This window comes from Miscanthus floridulus, chromosome 1 (assembly GCF_019320115.1).
Source record: "Miscanthus floridulus cultivar M001 chromosome 1, ASM1932011v1, whole genome shotgun sequence".
In the NCBI taxonomy this organism is placed as follows: Eukaryota; Viridiplantae; Streptophyta; class Magnoliopsida; order Poales; family Poaceae; genus Miscanthus; species Miscanthus floridulus.
In genome coordinates, this window is record NC_089580.1 from 192097109 (window position 1) to 192115158 (window position 18050).

The 18050-nt window shown below is 48.3% G+C and overlaps 1 protein-coding gene and 3 pseudogenes across 2 annotated transcripts; 2 read left to right on the top strand and 2 right to left on the bottom strand.

Annotated features, from left to right (window-relative positions):
• Positions 1-321: 321 nt before the first annotated feature.
• On the top strand, positions 322-1610 carry LOC136507092 (protein ALP1-like; annotated as a pseudogene).
• A 226-nt stretch (positions 1611-1836) lies between these two features.
• On the top strand, positions 1837-2975 carry LOC136510027 (uncharacterized; annotated as a pseudogene).
• Positions 2976-7122: 4147 nt separating this feature from the next.
• On the bottom strand, positions 7123-9374 carry LOC136507099 (protein IQ-DOMAIN 19-like). 2 transcript variants are annotated; one of them, XM_066501934.1, is made up of 5 exons: positions 9195-9374; positions 8627-9074; positions 8270-8512; positions 7566-8135; positions 7123-7459 (listed from the first exon to the last, which is right to left on the bottom strand). In XM_066501934.1, exons 1-5 carry the CDS (start codon positions 9320-9322, stop codon positions 7439-7441), a joined length of 1410 nt encoding a protein of 469 aa, XP_066358031.1. In that variant the 5' UTR covers positions 9323-9374; the 3' UTR covers positions 7123-7438. The 2 variants fall into 2 exon arrangements, with proteins under 2 accessions (XP_066358031.1, XP_066358036.1); XM_066501939.1 differs by having other exon boundaries at positions 9186-9320.
• A 2610-nt stretch (positions 9375-11984) lies between these two features.
• Positions 11985-17892, bottom strand: LOC136552471 (nuclear intron maturase 2, mitochondrial-like; annotated as a pseudogene).
• Positions 17893-18050: the final 158 nt, after the last annotated feature.

The window sequence follows — 18050 nt, forward strand, 5'->3', positions numbered from 1 at the left end:
GTTTGGTAGCTGATGATGTTTTTTATTTTTTGGTACCTGATGCTGTTGCTGCTTTGGTTCTGTTATGGTTTGGTACCTGATAAGCTACGGTTTGTTACTATTTTATGAGATGTGGTCGATGATGTGGTCCTTTTTGTGCACTGGGAGGCATCAATACATGATGCAGCCATGCTATTTCCTTATTCATTCATTTCATGAGCATGTTGATGCCTAGCAGGGTCTGATGATCTGTATTCCTATTTCAATTTTACATGGTTGTAGATGGATCCCTCGTTGAGCCGTGAGATGCTGTGTAGGCAGGCCGCTGCTTTGACTGTTGTTATGGTTTCCTTTGTATCCACTAGGCTAAAAAGAAAAAACCCTGAACCTGATACACCCCAGCCTGACCCTACAGCACTTGCACTTATTAGGGATGTAAATGAACAGCACAGACTGAGGACAATGCACATGATTTACCACTCCACTGATACAGAGTGTATATCCATGATTAGGATGAAGAGAGCTCCTTTTTTGAGTTAGTCAAAACGTTTAGAGAGAGGAGCTTGGTCACTGATAGGGATGGGGTCTCAGTAGAGGAGCAGGTAGCCATATTCTTGCATGTTGTAGGGCACAACCAAAGGTTCAGAGTTGTCCACCATTCCTTTAGGAGGTCCATTCAAACAGTGCACAAACACTTCCACCAGGTTTTGTATGCTGTTGGTGAGCTTAGGAATGAAATGATCAAGGCACCTAGCACTTCCACTCACCCAAAGATCCTTGGAAGCCACAGATGGAATCCATATTTCAAGGTCAATGTTTACCTTCGATTCATAAATTGAATAGCACATGGTCCAATAACTTACACATATATTTTAGGACCGCATTGGCTTCATAGATGGCACACATTTCCTGGCTAGGGTGCCAAGGCGCATCCAACAAGTTTTCAGGGGTAGGAAAAAGGACCTCACTCAAAATATCATGGTAGCTGTGAATTATGATCTTCTATTCACTTATGTCCTTGCTGGATGGGAGGGTTCTGCCTATGATGCAACTGTCTTGGTAGATGCCATTACTAGGGAAGATGGGTTCACTGTGCCAGAAGGTAATTGCACAAAACACAATGAAAATTCCATTGCCTAACCAATGCCACACACTCTCACAGTAGATGTCCAATTGTAGGTAAATTCTACTTGGTAGATGTTGGGTATGCATGCAAGCCTGGCTTCCTACCACCTTACAGGGGAGTCAGGTACCATTTGTCTGAGTATGGGAGCAGGAACAGACCCACCAATGCCAGAGAGCTCTTCAACCTAAGGCACTCATCACTAAGAGTGACTGTTGAGAGGGCTATAGGTGCACTGAAGCTCAGGTTTAGGATCTTGGACAACAAGCCTTTCCACAAGTACAGGACACAAGTCAAGCTTGTAGTTGCCTGTGCCATTTTACACAACTAGATCCTAGGCTTTGGCATTGATGAAGTAGTGCCTCATGAGGATGGTTTTACTGGCTCCCCACCTAAACCACTTGACTTGCCTCCTGGACATCTAGACCAAGACTCCATTGACATGTCTGCAATGAGGGATGCCATCTGTGATGCTATGTGGGCTGGAAGGGGAAATAATAGGATTTGATGTGCCATGTAATTTGTTCTTGAATTCAGTTTGTGTACCCTGCTATGGAACTCATGTTTGTGTGATGATTATGTAATAATTAGATGGACAAGGCTGAGACCACTGATTTGTCATTTAATTCTGTGGTTTATTGATTCAGTATTTGGTTTCTTGTTTCATTCTGTTCTTTCTGTGATTGTTGCATTATGTTTATCTAACTGTGTCATGCTGTTATCTATTCTTATTCATGCACACCAGTACTATAATGGCTTCAGTCCCAGGTGCTGGTCAGGGAGGGTTTGTGGCAGCTTCTGATGTCCTTGAGGAGCTCATGAGTGGTGGGACTGCTGCTCCTGTTGTAGCTGGTGCTAGTGCTAGTGCTGCTGCTCCTGTGGCAGCTGGTATTGGTGCTGGTGCTGCTCCAGTAGCAGTTGATCCTGCTGGTGGTGGTGGTGTTAGGGCTATGAGGTGGTCCAACAACACCTCTGGTTTTGTTCTTAGGAGAATGGCTGCTCTGGTCACCGATGGTAGCAGGCCTGACAAGGTCTTCAAGGATAAGGATGTGAATCATGTAGCCAAAGCCCTTAAGGACTGGTGTACGGAGGTTGTCAGCCCTACTCAAGTGTACAACCACTTGAGAAAATGGAGGCAGAAATAGGCTAAGGTGTCCAAACTCAAGGACCTTAGTGGTGCTCTATGGGATGACATCACCCATGCTATCATGCTTGACCATGAGCACTACCTTGGCCACACCAAGGTAGCAATTTGGTTATATTTCATTGTCCTACATACCTTATATTTGTACAATTACAAGTCTAAACCTCCATGTGCACCAAACTGTAGGACCATCCTAAAGATGATGAGTACCTAAACACCCCTATTAGGTTCTACACTGTGATGGAGGCCATATTTGGCAATGCTTTAGCCACTGGTAGGTTTGCACTTGGGTCTGGGGAAGCCTTAGGGCAGAACCAGGCTGATAGTGCTGCTGCCAAGGTTGATGGTCCTCCATTGACCCCACTCACTAGTGATAAAGCTCCCACTGCACCTGCAGAGGGTAGCAAGGCCACAGAAGTGCCCTGCTCAGGTGTTGGTGGGAAGAGGAAGAGAGAGAATTTCTCTAAGGAGGAGATACTCATGTTGACCAACATGTCTGATGCTGTCAACAATGTGGCTAATGCTCTTAGGGAGACTGGACCTGCCCATGTTGATGCCAATCTGTACCTTGCTATGATGGAGATGCCTAGCTTCTCTGAGGAGGCCCTTATTGTTGCCTACACCTTTCTCCTGGACAACAAGGCCCAAGGCAGGGGCTTTGTGGACATGACTGATGCCCATAGGACCATTTGGCTACAGACCTTCTTAGCCAAAAACTACTTCATGTAGCTGCACTACATGATGGTCTGCATGGACAGGAGGGGGTTGACTGTTGAGATGTATAGTTCCTCCACCCCCCCTCACCCACTCTCTTCTTTTGACTACAGCTGGGATTTTGTTTGCTGTAGAGCTTTTGTGCAGTGTAGGTTGATCTTTTGACACATAACCTTCAGTAGATGTATGCCTAGGAGGGTGGCTGACAATAGGCAGCAATTTGGTACAGGCTGTCCATGTGCAAGAACTGTTAAATGTTGTATTTTGGCCAATGATGACACAATGGATCGATGCATTAGCTGGCTACATATCATTTTGCTGCCTCTTATCTGTTTCTGTGAACTTCTTTGTTTGTTGGCTTCAAAACTTGATTAGTGGATGCTGCTGTTCTTCTTTACTGACTTTGATTATCCCATGTAGCCAGTAATGCCATGAATTGTTAAACTAGCATGTCTGATGCTAACTATTGCATGCTGAAACTTTGATATGTTGTTTGTAACGGTTATGGAAGAGCAACCTCATTCTCCTTTCATTCATGTCCATTTCTGTTTGTTGTTATGGGCCTGGCCAACCACAGCCAAATGACAAACACTATCTCAGTGTGACAGTTGGTGGCGGTTAGCCTCTTAGCCCGGCTGCCTCTTCGATGACAAACACAGCCTCGCCTGAGCCGGGCTCACTGGGTACACAGGCGCAAGCAAGAGTTGTTGCACCATTTGGGGTAGGCCTGCCCAGGCCTGGGCCAGTTGGGCTGGCCAGGCCGGCCAGGTACAGGGTCGCAAACGCGCCCTTAGTATCTATTCATCCCCTCTAGCCATTAGGATCTTTTCAGATGCCTCGGCACATAAAGAAGGAGGTTCAATGAGATTTCTAGCCTTTTCCTTTTTTTCCTTTTTTAAATAATTTAGTTCTTTATTAATTACTTAAAATTTTCATGGATTTTAAAAATGAAGTGGTGAGATTTGTTTGACATCTTCCCTCTTACGAGGTAAAGGGAGTACCATAGCGGGACTCTGTTGCAGGAGTATTCAAAAAAAAAATTCAGACGTCATGGGGGAGGGGGCCATGGCCCCTGCTAGCCCCCTAGTGAATGATGTTGACCTCCGTCAGGAAATCGTCGTAACGTCGATGCTCAACTTTCCTCACAAATTTCTAGATGGCCACCTCCACCAATTGTTGTCCCATCATTGAAGGTGTAGCATGAAGCCCTGGGTGTGTTTAGTTGCCTAACCTTTGGACATCCAAAAAGCACACAGCACTGTAGTGGTACTGTAACATTTTATTTGTATTTGGTAATAATTATCCAACCATTGACTAATTAGACTCAAAACGTTCGTCTCTCAAAGTACAACCAAACTGTGTAATTAGTTATTTTTTTTACATATATTTAATACTCCATACATGTGTTCAAAGATTTAATGTGATGTGATGTGATGGAGAATCTTGCACTGTGCAAAATTTGGAGGTGCAAAGTTGGTGGAACTAAACAAGGGCCTTGTTTAGTTCTCCAAAAGTGCACTATGCAAAAAGAAGATTCTCCGTCACATCAAACTTGCGGTACATGCATGGAGTACTAAATGTAGACGAAATCAAAAACTAATTGCACAGTTTGCTTTAACTTTGCGAGACGAATCTTTTGAGCCTAATTAGTCAATGTTTGGACAATAATTCGTAAATACAAACGAAATGCTACCGTGGAGAATCGTGCACTATGCAACCGAACTAAACGCGACCGAAGTGTGCATATGTAGACAGCCCCAAATCCGCCTTTCCCAAGGCCACGTTTAGTTCGGCCACCGAATCGGCGCCGCCGGATTCGGGGCGCTACTGTAGCAATGTAGCGTTTGTTTTTATTTGGTAATAATTGTCCAATCGTTGACTAATTAGGCTCAAAACGTTCGTCTCGTAAAGTACAACCAAACTGTGCAATTAGTTTTTGATTTCGTCAACATATAGTACTCCATGCATGTACCGTAAGTTTGATGTGACAGAGAATCTTCTTTTTGCATAGTGCCAAATTCTGGAATTTGGGGCAACTAAACATGGCCTAGCTTCATTGTCTTGTGGAAGTTTCTGTGGCCTTTCTGATCTCGGTACAGGCAACCTTGGTCGGCATCCCGTGGAGGTTCAGCATGGTTTGGATAAGGTTGTCCTCCTCCTTCTTCCACCTCCTGTATTTCGAGTTGTAAGTATACAACCCACACGCTGTACTTGTTTGCCACTGAGAAATTATGTGGCAGCGGCTCTCCGTCTCTGCAAATATGTACCCAGATGGCAGGTGATGCTAGCAGAGACGTGGCCGCCGACAACATTGCGAGATGTAGTAGCGTTGGGCCTGGGCAGGATGGAGCATCAGCTGGCATTATCCAGCGGCGCTGGGGCATATGCACCTCCACCTCCATACCAAAATTATTCCTCGTGAACCGGTAGCCAGGAAGTTTATGGACAGAATAGCTCAGGTTGAGCTTCCTAGCTGATCCGGGTCGGTGCCGGAGCATCTGCACGATTTCGGGAGGCAGCAACAGAGCAGCAAGTATAAGAGAAACTGGATAGTGGATAGACAAAGCACACCTGATAAAGCCATGTATGGTATGAACTGTGCAGCCGGCCGATCTCGAGCTCGCATGGTAGCTCAATGCTTTCTTACAAAGCTATAGTCGTTGGCCTGCTTAGCACTAGCAGTGGTTGCTCTTTATGAAGTAGTATATTTATTGGCCGGACTGGATAGTCCCAGTCGAAAAAGAATGTGTAAACATAATTTTTGACTACTTGTACTGCACACATGCTTTAGCACAAGGCTAATAATATAGCCTGTTGCTGACAGTATAGATCTTTGCAGCACATTTCTTAATTCACTAATACAAAAAAAGCTCAGGCTACCGCGGGGGGGGGGGGGGGGGGGGGGGGGGGGGTGCAAACACCTCCGAGCTATTTTGCTTAAGGTAGAGGACTCTCACCTTAGCCCGAGAAAACTCCCGAACCCCATGTCTCGCTCGTACATAGGGCCTGTTATACCCGGCGAGTGAGCCAGTCCTTTTACCTGTGCTTTGTGAACGTGGAACAGACGAGGGATTTTTTTTTTAAACCTCTGACCCCCCGAGATCGCCCTCGAGGGGGTTCAAACAGGGTGGGAGCCGGACATCCTCTCCGTCTAAATTAGGAGTCGTTCCCTCAATCCACTAATATAGTAGTTAACTCCTGCTAAAAAAATAGTTAGCTCTTCATTATTAAAATATAGTTCACTTGTCTCTCATAAAAGTTCCTAGTTCTTATGTCTAAGCGTGTTATTAACTTATAGCCCACTTCTTCTCTCTCCTCCCATCTCTTCTCTCCTCAGCACATAATATATTTACAACCTTTACTATATTTGCTCTTAGGCCCACTAACCAGCCCCAGGTTTTATGCATGCGTTTCTTTCTAGCTGTGGTTTCTCATGATCCAGAAGGTGCAAGAGGTTTTGATTAGGACCATTGCGAACCACAACTTTTAATCATGTTTAACTCCCAATGATTCATGATACTAGCACAGTACACGCGCTTCGCTGCGTGCGCCCGTTGCACGTGTTTTTTGAAGGGAAAGAATGAAAAGAAGGGAAAAAAGAAAAAAAAACGTAAAAAAAGGAAAAGGAAAAAAAGGAGAAAATAAAAAAAAGAAAACAAAAAATAAAAAATAAAAAATAAAAATAAAAAACAAAAACAAAAAGCAAAAATTAAAAAATGAACAGTATTGACCAGTGCGGATGGCGGAGGAGGTAGAGATTCCTGCCTGGTTAAAGAGAGCAGTTATATAGGGAATAATATTGGGCTTGGCTTTGCTTTGCACCGCAATTTTTAATTCCGATGTGCAAGGGAGCACTACAAGTTACTTTATCTGTCCCTAAATAAATAAGCTTCTATTCAAACTTTTTATGTTTCACTAAATATATAAAATAAGTACAAATATTTGTGACATCAAATGAATATGTTATAAAAATAGTTTATGGTGTATTTAATGATACTAATTATAGTATCATAAATCTTTGGTGCTCTTTTTTTCTTCCATTTTGATCCCAAAACATTTTAATTTTCTTTCTTTAAGATGAAAATTCTAATATGTTTTCTACTCAATGCAACGCGGGCAGTCAATTGTGCGTGACCATTACATTACAAGCGATCACATTAACAACGGTATAAACTCCTGCTGCTTGGCAGCTGAACTTTGCTCCACGAGGGTTTGCAAGCAAACCTTATTACATTTTGTGTACATGTATACGTTTATACTAGTACCCAATACCTGCAAACGATCACAAGTGGGCTACAAAAATGTACACTTTCAAACGCGACTGTATGTGGTATGAACTGGCGTACTGCACACCAACAGATCACAAACATTTCATTTCTTTGAAGCTCCCGACGAAGAATAATCCAGGATCATTCGAAGAACAGAAGCTAGCAGCATCCATCCATGGCGTACGCCGGGTCGCCAGGAACACGAACTCCTCAGTACAGGCCACGGCGCACCTGGAGCAGCAAGAGGAGACAAGGAATCTGTCACGATCATGTCACAGCAAGCCAGTACGATCATGTCGCGCGCCTTTATTTTATTTTTTCTCACTCTGTCACTCACCTCGAAGCCGAGGAGTGACCGCGTCCGGCTGTAGACGGTGGCGGCGGTGAGCACGGAGCTGGTGGAGCCGCACTCGCTGTCCTTGAGCGACGCGGTGGAGACGTCGAGCCTGGCGCCCGACGACCACGGGGATGAGTAATGGCCGGCCCCGCGCGGCGCGGCGCCGGCCAGAGACGACGAGCGCTGCATCTTGGCGGTGGCCCTGGGCGGCGTCCCTTTCCTCCGGCTGGGCAGCCGCTCCAGCGCGTCGGTGCGCTGGCGGGGCGCGCTCTGGGACCGCGCCTTGGCGCGGGACGACTCCGTGTTGGCCATGTAGCCCGGGCACGCCTCCGACGCCTGATGCCGCGGGCTGCTCCGCGCCGTGTTGGCCACCGAGAACTCGTCGAAGTGGCCGCTATACGCCCGCGGGCTCATCAGCTCCGTCACCGCCGACGGCGCCGGGGAGGACCGGCCGGCGTGGTGGTCGGCGAAGAGCTGCCTGTCCTTCCCCGCGCTCCGGCTCCGCCGCACGGGCTCCCCGACGTCCACCTCCACGATCTTGGCGTTCTCCTCGCACGACCTGTCCATCTCCTGCTCCGTTCGTCGTTGACATCAGGAATTCAGGACACGGGAGCGTATCAGACAGACGAGATTTAGTCGCTGGCAGGCGCCGTGGATGGATTAATTGATTGATCGATCAATGCAACTGCATGGTCGTTGCTTACGTAGAAGCGGCGGTGCCTCGGGTGCTGCGGCGACTGCCGTGGTCTGGGCGGCGTCGGGTGGTGGTTGTGGTGGTGGTCATGGTGCTGGAGCGCGAGCATGCGCTGTGCCCGCAGGTGGGACTGCGCGGCGAGGAGCGCCTGCATGCAGCGGAGCGTGGCGTTGGCCTGCTTCCGCACCAGCTGCCCCCGCACCAGAGCTTGCAGCTTCACGATGCCCCTCAGCGCGCACAGAGCCGTCCGCGCCTGCCACGCCACGCCAGACGAGTCGGTCGTGTCGCATGACGCGTTATCCAAAAAAATCTGCAATCTCTTCTTTTCTGAAACAGAAGTAAGGAATGCGCTGTACGGAGTAGGTACCAGATAGCCTCTGAAGGTGGCCTGGATCCTGACGGCGGCGGCGTCCTCGACGAGGCACGGCGGCAGTGCCATGCGCGGCGCCCCGCGGGAGGACAGGCGCGCCACGGCGGCGGCGGCGTGCGCGGCGGCCACCGCCGCGTCGGCCGCGGCCGCGGTCGCCACGGCCACCGCCACGGCGTGCTTCTTCTGGTCGAACTCGACGCCCGGCGCCGGGAAACCAAGTGATCCCTGGTCCTGGTCCGGCCCGCCACGCCCCGCCGCATCGACGGCCTTCCCTTCCTGCTCCGCCGGGGGGCGCCTGAAGCTCCACCGCTTGTCCTTGGGGGCCGCCGGCGGATCCACGGCCTGCGGCGGCCTGTCCTTCTTGCCCGACAGGAAGCTCCGGAGCCAGCGCCCCGCCTTCCGCATGCTTGTCGACGCCTGCCTCTGCCTCGGTCGCTCACCGCAACTGCAAGCAACGGACGTACGCTGGCATCAGACGGGGCGCCGTGTACATACATTGCATTTGCAATTTGCATAACGTATAGTTTGGCGTGATCGATCCAAGGTGAGCACCCACCTGACCTACCTGCCTGGGGATGAGAATGCCGGATGCGACGAGGGAGGGCAGCGGGCAACGACCGCGAGGACCGGCTCAACGCTCCGGTCAGCCGCGGGGAGCTGCCGGCCACGTGAAGCGGGTGGCCGCGCGAACATGGGCGTGAGCAGGTGCAGGTCAGCAGCACCTCGCGCGCTTTTGGCTGTCAGAATCTTTTTTTAATACCGGGCCGGGGACGGGGATGCGGCAGCATTATTGCAACTGTGGGCGTGTCCGTGTCAATCATTCACGCATCCGTCCCCGGGCGGACACAGTGCGAAGCGTGAGCTGTGTGTGCGAGCGACGACGATCCATTGGCTTGTCAGCTCGTCCGTGTCCGTCCTTTCTATCCATTATTCGTTCTGCCTTCATCAGGCCTCTGAACTTGCAATCCTACGTGCTCCGATCCATCTCTTCTTCTCGAGTTCTTTTACCAGGCACCAGCTGTGGCCATGTTTAGTTACTACCAAATTCCAGAATTTGGCACTATGCAAAAAGAAGATTCTCCATCACATCAAAATTGCGGTACATGCATGGAGTATTAAATATTGACGAAATCAAAAACTAATTGCACAGTTTGGTTGTACTTTGCGAGACGAACGTTTTAAGCCTAATTAGTCAACGATTGAATAATTATTACCAAATAAAAATAAAACGCTACAGTAGACAAAATTTTGGCGGCGCCGATCCGGGCGAGCAACTAAACAGGCCCTGTGCTTTGCTGCGTGCGAGTTTGACATGCATGCCCTGTCAAAGACTCGTTGCACGAGAGCCGAAGAAATGATTCCAGAATGATTGACCCGTCCGTGGTCCGTGCGATCGGTGCTTGGTTTTCAGACCGGATCGGAGTGGGTCGGATTGGATTTGCTGCCAAGGACCAGCAGCATGTTCGCTTGTTCGTATATGATCGTGAATTATAAACTAAGATAATATTTTTCTCTCACACCAAACCAGCCATGACGAAACGAACATGCCGAAGAACCGCAGTCACATGCTCTGGTTTCGCTCAGATACGCTTGGGAAGGGATGGCTTGTGTTCTAGTTTCACTGCGGATGGGGACAGGGCACCTGCGCGCGGTACGGTCGGTTCCCGGTCCTCCCTGTTCAATTCAAGTCCCGGGCCGGGCCGGGCGCTGGACCGAGTTCAGGTCCAATTGTTCACTGCATGCCCAGCTGTGCTGATGCTTCTGAGCCTGACGTGGACGTACTGTCTCGTACCGGCGTCCTAGCTGGACGCCAGGGGCCGGCCTGGAAACACCATGATGTTGGGTGCATCCGCGGCATGTGCCTTGCCCCTGCTCCGCCTTTAATAACCGCACGCATCTGAAGGTTCCTCTCACCTGGTCCTCCCGTCGGTCGGGTCGGTGGCTAGGCCGCTAGCCGGCTAGGTACGGACTTGGAAGTCGGACTTGAGACCTGAACGGACGGCGGCGGTGGTTCGCGTCGCGCCGGAGGTTGGCGTGGCCGCGCCAGCTTTGAGCGAGCAAGCGCGAGCGTGCCCACTGACCAGTGCGTGGTCCAGTGGCCGAGCGAGCTACGAGCTGAGCCAAACCTGTCTTTGTCATCTCGGCCCAAGAGAGCCCGCCGGCCCAATCAATGCGCGTGCGGCGTGTCTTCCCCTTCCTCTCTCCCGGTCCTTTTTTTTTTTTTTTGAGGCATCCTCTCTCCCGGTCCTGGGGAAGGGCCGAAGGGGGAGATTCTCCTGTTTCCGAGACGATCCAGGAACACTACGCGGAGGCGTCGGGCCGGCTGACCCTCGACTCTCGAGGACATCCAGGAGTACAAGGATATATCTGATGTCGGTTGGAACGGAATCTGCTGACCGGTGTTTGGACGGAGGAACTAAAGTGTCACATTGCACATTTGGATGCTAATTAGTAGAACTAAATACGAGCTAATTATAAAACTAATTGCACAGATATAGACTAATTTACGAGATGAATTTATTAAGCCTAAATAATCCATCGTTGGCAAATGTTTACTATGGTATCTCATTGTCAAATCATGAACTAATTAAGTTTAATAGGTTTGTCTTATAAATTAGTCTTTAGTTTTGTAATTAATTTATATTTAATACTCTAAATTAGTGTCAAATATTCGATATAACAGTGACTAAAATTTAGTAGTCGATGATGAAGCTGGTTCAACATGCAGATGCAGTGCCTCTGACAAAGTGACAATGTCCCTGCCGCCACTTCTCATTTGCTGTATCCGCATCGAAAATGTGCAAAGAGATGCAAGCTTACCTGTGTCCGTGCGCAGTTAGAATTAGAAAAGGTGCTACGTGACTATTGCTACAAGCCACCCATGGGCCATGGTATGATCTTCCTCCATTCCGATCCTCGTCATCAAGGGAAACAAGGGAACAAAAGAAAAGCTTGTCTTTTTCGGCTTGTCTTTTCAGCAGAACCGTGTTTTTTTCTCACAACAAATCAGCCGGAACAGTGTTTTGACTTGTTTTTTCAGCGAAGCGAACATGACCATATGTTAATGTTATACTGTATATCTTACTGATATAATAACAAATACAGTAAGCAACATATATCATGTATGCATAGCATATTCCTAGTGACTCAGCTTGAGCAAACATGCATTTATGGCATGCTGATAATACAAAATTTTAGATACTCAACAAGCCAAACGCAGGTAAATCATGTTCAATATGACATACATAGGTAAGTTGTCCATCTGAAACATATCATAGATTTTACTAGATGGCCCCTGTGACGCCAGGAGATGGCGGCACTCTCGTAGCCAGCTGATTTCAGCGGTACTGCCAAAAAAAAAGGGTGTTTCATTAGTTAACGAGTGAGAGTAAGTTAAACCAAATCAGAGAAATTTTAAAAACATTGCCATGCGTAACAAAACAATTGTCAGCATTTCAAGTGTCATAAAGTGCATGCTTTTGTACAAACAAAAGAGCATATAACCACAGTTCATTTGAATCAAAAAGGATAACTGGAAACGACAGGGCACATTTCAACAAAACAGATTGATTAAGTTAAGTTAAACAGAAGAAAAAGCATAACTTGAAAACAAACATGTTAGCTTCATGGCCTGAAAAATCATCAGGAAAAAAACAAAGCACAATCAACACAATAACTGTGGTTAGAGATTTGCTACTGATGAACATAGCCATCATTATTATTGTATCATTATTCATTGGCAATGTCTCAGGCACACACAAGAATCAAAAGGGAAGAAAGCATCAAAGATTCAGAGCTAACTACTAATCCTGCTGAAGGTTATACCATTCTAGTAGTTAGCAGTATCTACTGGTACAAAAGTATTCAGTAAGAACAGCTTGCAGACCATCGAAACATCCAGTAAAAAAAACAGCTTGTAGATCATTGAAGCATTCGGGAGAAACACCTTGCAGAACGCTGAAACATTTGGTAAAAACAGCTCGCAGATCATGAGTGTATTTATAGAGATTACTGAGCCATCAGCATGTTTACATGAATGAGGCCTAAGGATGCATAATACTCACCACAAAACCATCCCTTGCTTCAATACAAATAACACAAGTTATCTAAGGAAAGCAGAGATATCATCTCTCAATAAAAATTTCTGACTAGAGCGAGCACGTCATAACGACTAAACTAACAAGTAGCTCTAAACATGTTTCAAACCAAATAGGCTGAAATTGTGGTCTTGTTCCTTGACTTCGCAGATGAATTGTGTTACGGGCTTACTGTAAAATGTCAACAAACTCAGCAACAAGTCCAGACCAGAATTTCTTTGCAAAAGGCAACAAATGCAGACCAGAAGTTAACCTAGTAAGGTCAAACAACTGGGCACATTAACAGCATCTGCTCAGCACCTAACCTTCTCCGACAGATGTACTTCAAGCTTTCAATATACATCATAAATGGCATCAGGAACATACATATCTGCTCATGTAGATACTCCATAGTACATTGTTCGCTAGGACAAAAATGCCAGCAATGGCAGGGTGTCTATACATTTTTAAACTTTGGGAAAAAAATTGCCAGCACTAGTGCACAAGGCATTACTATAGAACCATTTTTCAACCGTATAAACAGTTAGGTACTGCATCCTCTCTGTGTCACATCCACCCCTACAAATATACCTCGGTACAAATTATGCAATTCACCCAACCAAACACCCCATCCATACAGCAGTCAAGTGACATCAGGGGTTAAGAAGGCTTGGCAATAGAAGTACTAAACTAAATTATTTCTTTTCCACTTGATTAAAAGTACTAAATTCTTTCTTTTCCACTTGATTAAAAGTACTAAATTCTTTCTTTTCCACTTGATTAGAAACATACATGAGAACAAGAAGGGGATCACAGAAGACACAGGAGCATCTATATCGTCACATCTATACTATTTTTTTTTTAATTTCAAATTAGCACTAGATATGAACTTTGCAATATGATGTCCCAGAAACCTCCCAAGTCCCCAATCTCCAGATCCAAGAAGCATAAACAAGAACCCTAGAACGCGATAACCAAAGAGAGAAAAGATTACTGGAGGATACGGATGCCGGAGGGGAGCGCGGCGTGTCGACGTCGTCGCCGCCGATTTGACCTGCGGACGCCACCCGCCGCTCTCCTTGCAAGTCGAGCTGCTTCAGTGTCGCGCGAGAGTGGTCATGGAAAAATTCCACACCAACGTAGACGTGGTTTCTTCCCAGGCCGGGGTGAGAGGAAAAGGCCGGGATAGACCAGGTTACAAACCAGTGCGGGCTTAACCAAACACATAAAATAATATGGGCCAGGATTACTACCAGGCCAGGATGACCCACGTGGGTTGAGCCCAATTTCCGGCTGACCCCGGGCTAACCGAACATGGCCTGAGCTTGACAATTGTGCGTGTTTGCTGAAACATTGTTAACCTTGTTGCACTTGCAGGAACCAAGGTACCACCTTGAGATTATTTGCGGAGTGATGGAATCCTCCAAATGCCCTTACCACCAAACACTGCATCAGTGCATCGTGATGCCAATTTTGTGGGTCCCAGAACTTGTCACGGGGTTCATCCAGTTCTAAATGAGCCCTGCGACACGACAATCGGTCCCACATGTTAGCATTTGGCACTTCATCTTCATGCTAGATGACACCGAAGGACAAGTTTGGACACCTAAAAATGTATTTTGAGAGTTCATGGACAAGTTTGGACACCTAAAAGTGTATTTTGAGAGTCCAGACCTGAATAATATCACAGGACAAGTTTAGGGTCTGCTTGTATTTTACTCAATAGAATATGATCTGCATTAATCTTGACCTCACGCAGCTGATTATGCACTTCACAGCTATTGTGCAAGCACTTAAAAGAATATGGCCCGTATCTACAGAGTTTGTTCTAGTAAAACATGTTCAGCATTTTTTTTATAAACCATGCTCAGCAAATTGAAATATGGCTTGTAACAGGTAACCCTAGAACAGTACAATTTACTGAACTATCAGCAAACAGGAGACCTGAGCAAACAAAATTATAGCTAACAGCTTACTGTTTACTAAAGCATTTAAGCTGGACAGAAACAACTGGCAAAAAAATGCATAAGTGAACAACGAGACACAATCTAACTAGATACAATATAAGCAATTAGGGTTCTGAACACACCTTAAGGCTCATAATGAACTTCGGGCTGTTTTTCCTCTTCACCGAAAGATTATACAGATAACAATTTGCACAAGCAGGATGTTGGATGGAATGTGTAAACACTGTTTTTTTCTATGTATTTTCAAATGCATCTAAAGTATCAGTAAACATCAGGCTTGATATATGAGGAGCTAGCCCTGCATGTAGCACACAATTTGAAACCATGAGATCTCCACTAGTTCCCTGAAATGCCATGCTGTGTCAAAGCTCATGTTTGAGCACCACTGACAGTATTCACCATCACTCTCAGCATTAAAGAACATACTTGACCGATGCAGCAGCACAATTGCCATCTCACAGAGCAGGAAACAGTCATCTGCTTAGGCCACCATGAAGCAGTCAACAAAGATGTAAAGTCTCACTAAACATTCATGCTTCATATATGAGGAGCTAGCCCTGCAGGTGGCATACAATTTGACACCAACATAAGATCTCCACTAGTTCCCAGAAATGCCATGCTGTGTCAAACCGCATGTTTGAGCACCGTGGACACTATTCACCGTGGCACTCAACATTAAGGAACAGACTTGACCGAAGCAGTGGCAGAGTTGTCATCTCATTGAACAGCAAGTAGTCCTCTGCTTAGGCCGCCACAAAGTAGTCAGCAAAGAGCTAGCAGTTGGTTTCGTGTTTTCACAATCATGGAGCAACCATACACAGTCAATGAGTCAAAAGCCCCCTTGGGAACACTACAGAGTTCGTCAATACTCATGACATTTCAGCAAGCTTTGGGAAACTTTTATTGCCCTCATTTCCTAGCTCTTTTTCATCCAATTCATCCGTATCTGAACCCAGGTCCTCTGTGGATCCTTGGGCATCACTCACTTTTGAAGGAAGTAAAACAGCACTTTTCTTGTAGCCCCATACAAGCATTGAAATATAGTCCTGTGGTGTTATAAGCCCCTCCTCTCTAATGCAGTTTCGCTGCTCTTCCAATGTTTGTTGATCTGTGAGATTTATATACTCCAGCAAAATCTTCTCATGGTCTGGCCGCCATCCACTTGGTAACGGCGTGTAATCAGGATCAGGAACCATCGACATCCTTGTATACTGAAGACCATCAATCGAATCCACAAGGCCCATTCTCAGCAAATTGTGATACTCTGGCGACTGCCCTTTCTTATCCTTCAATGGCCGACTAAGATTTCTTGACGCAATCTTATAGACCTTTGCCCTTGACCGCAGCTTGTACTTGGCAGCATATAACTTTGCCAGGGACCCCCTTATAATGTAAGAGCAGAAGTTGACAACTTTCTTGCGGTTATCAGCATAGCGATACCACTCTGCCATCGTCAGTAAAAGCTTATTCATCTGAGAATTTGTGTGAGCTTGTGTGGCGTGGAACATACGGAAGCATGGTTGTGGATCAGGTTCACGGTCTCCTTTCAAAAACTCGAGCTTCCGAAACTGCTTGATACACTGCTTCAGACTAGCTGTCACTGAGAGCAGTGTACCAACTCCCTTCTCACTAATGATCTTGCCTCCTGTAGCAGTGTAACGCAGCGTTGGGTACACAACTCGACGGCACAGCACATGGTCAAGGAACATGACTCCTTTTGTGATGTGCTCGATAGGGAGGCTCTCATTATCCAGTTTGATCCTGAATCGCTGATCACAAAACTCAACTAGCTGCTTCCGGAGCACAGCCGCATCGGCTCTTGGCCCCCTAACACCGATCAAGAAATGCCCGCCATATCGAATGTAGTCCACCTTCCTTGTCTTGTCAGGGCCACTAGTGGGAACAAACTCCGGCCATGATGTGTTACCCTGCTCAATACCATCATCCCCTCCCACAACATCCGACTTGGATGGCTTGTAAAACTCCTTAATCTTCTCTTCTATCCACTTATCAAGCTCATCCAGGCACACATTGGCAAGCAACGGGCTCAGCACCCCACAATGGCCCCAATCAGGCTGCGTCTGTGCCTCCTCTGGTGCAAACCCAAAGAACGTCTGCAACCAATAAGGGTCAGGCTTCGGCTCCCCCTCTGGCAGCACCTTCTTCTTCTGGTATTTCCTCTTCGTCTTCTTCTTCGCTGCAGCATCATCACTTGCAGTCACCACCGGGGTGAGCAGCGCCGAACGGATCAAATCCACCACCTTTTTATCACGCACATCACGGATAAGCGCACCGACCACAAGCGCAGGATCAGGCGAGTGCAGGAGTGGGGAGAGGTCGCCCTTGATATACCAGAGGTATGGCGCAAAGCTGCGGCGGATGGTGCGGATCGCGGCATGAGGGGATCGACCTGGGCGGAAGGCGAAGGACTTTGGCGAGAGCCTGGCTTCGTAGACGGGCTCGAGCAGGAGTAGGAGCAGCTCCTGCACGACGCGGTCCTGGAAGGGCGGTGGGCCGGGGGTTGTGAGGAGGGCGCGGAGCTTGCGCTTGGAGAGGGTGGCGGGGGTCCGGCGCGTTGGTGGCGAGCGGGGACTGGAGGAAGGGGATGAGGCGGTTGCCGAAGCGGAATCGAGCGTCGAGTACGGCGTTGCGGAGCGTGAGGAGGGCGGCGAGCGTGGAGGCCGGGATGGAGGAGCGCGGCAGGTAGGAGCCGGTCTCGTCGGCGTACGCCTTCTGGTAGGCGAGCACCCACAGCTCCAGGCGCGAGAGGAAGGGGGTGAGTGACTGCGGCGGTGCGGGGGTACAAGAGCCGGAGCCGGAGGTGGAGGCGGCGGCGGCGGCGCGGAAGGAGGATACCCAAAGGGAAGCGGTGATTGCCACCGGGTCGTCGCGGAGGAGCTGCGTCGGGTCCAAGGGGTTCCCGCTCCCGCCGCCGATGCCCCCGATGACGCCACGGCTTGTGGAGGTGGTGGGGTCGGCGACGAACTGGTGGCGCCGCAGGGGCGCGGGTGTGTGGGGATGGGGATAGGCAATGGAGGAGAAGGAGCGGAGGCGGAGGAGGGATGTGAGAAGCCCGCGGCGAGGCGGCGGCATCGGAGGAGGCTAAAACCCTCGCGGTGGCCGGCGGCGTCGTGGGGTTTTGGCCTTGTTTGTCGGTCTGATAGGGAAGCGCCCAAGTGGTGGCGCTGGTGCGTGCACGGCGACGGCGGCGCGGCTGAGTTGCGGCGGGGAGGGATGCCGAGCGCCCGAGCCCCGGGTGCGGCCGTCCGGCCCGCGGCCAGTCGGGAGAATGTAGCGTGATGTGGGGCTTTGACAGTGGGCGGCCCAATGGTCTTTAGCCTACGAGGCTTATGCTGCTCTCGGCTCAAATAGGAGGTT

Excerpts from the sequence above, each read along its gene's own strand:
- LOC136507099 (XM_066501934.1), bottom strand. The coding sequence starts at position 9,322 with ATGTTCGCGCGGCCACCCGCTTCACGTGGCCGGCAGCTCCCCGCGGCT. Across the intron at positions 9,075-9,194 it reads GCATTCTCATCCCCAGGCAG|TTGCGGTGAGCGACCGAGGC; the intron begins GTAGGTCAGGTG and ends CGTTGCTTGCAG. Across the intron at positions 8,136-8,269 it reads CGAGGCACCGCCGCTTCTAC|GAGATGGACAGGTCGTGCGA; the intron begins GTAAGCAACGAC and ends CGAACGGAGCAG.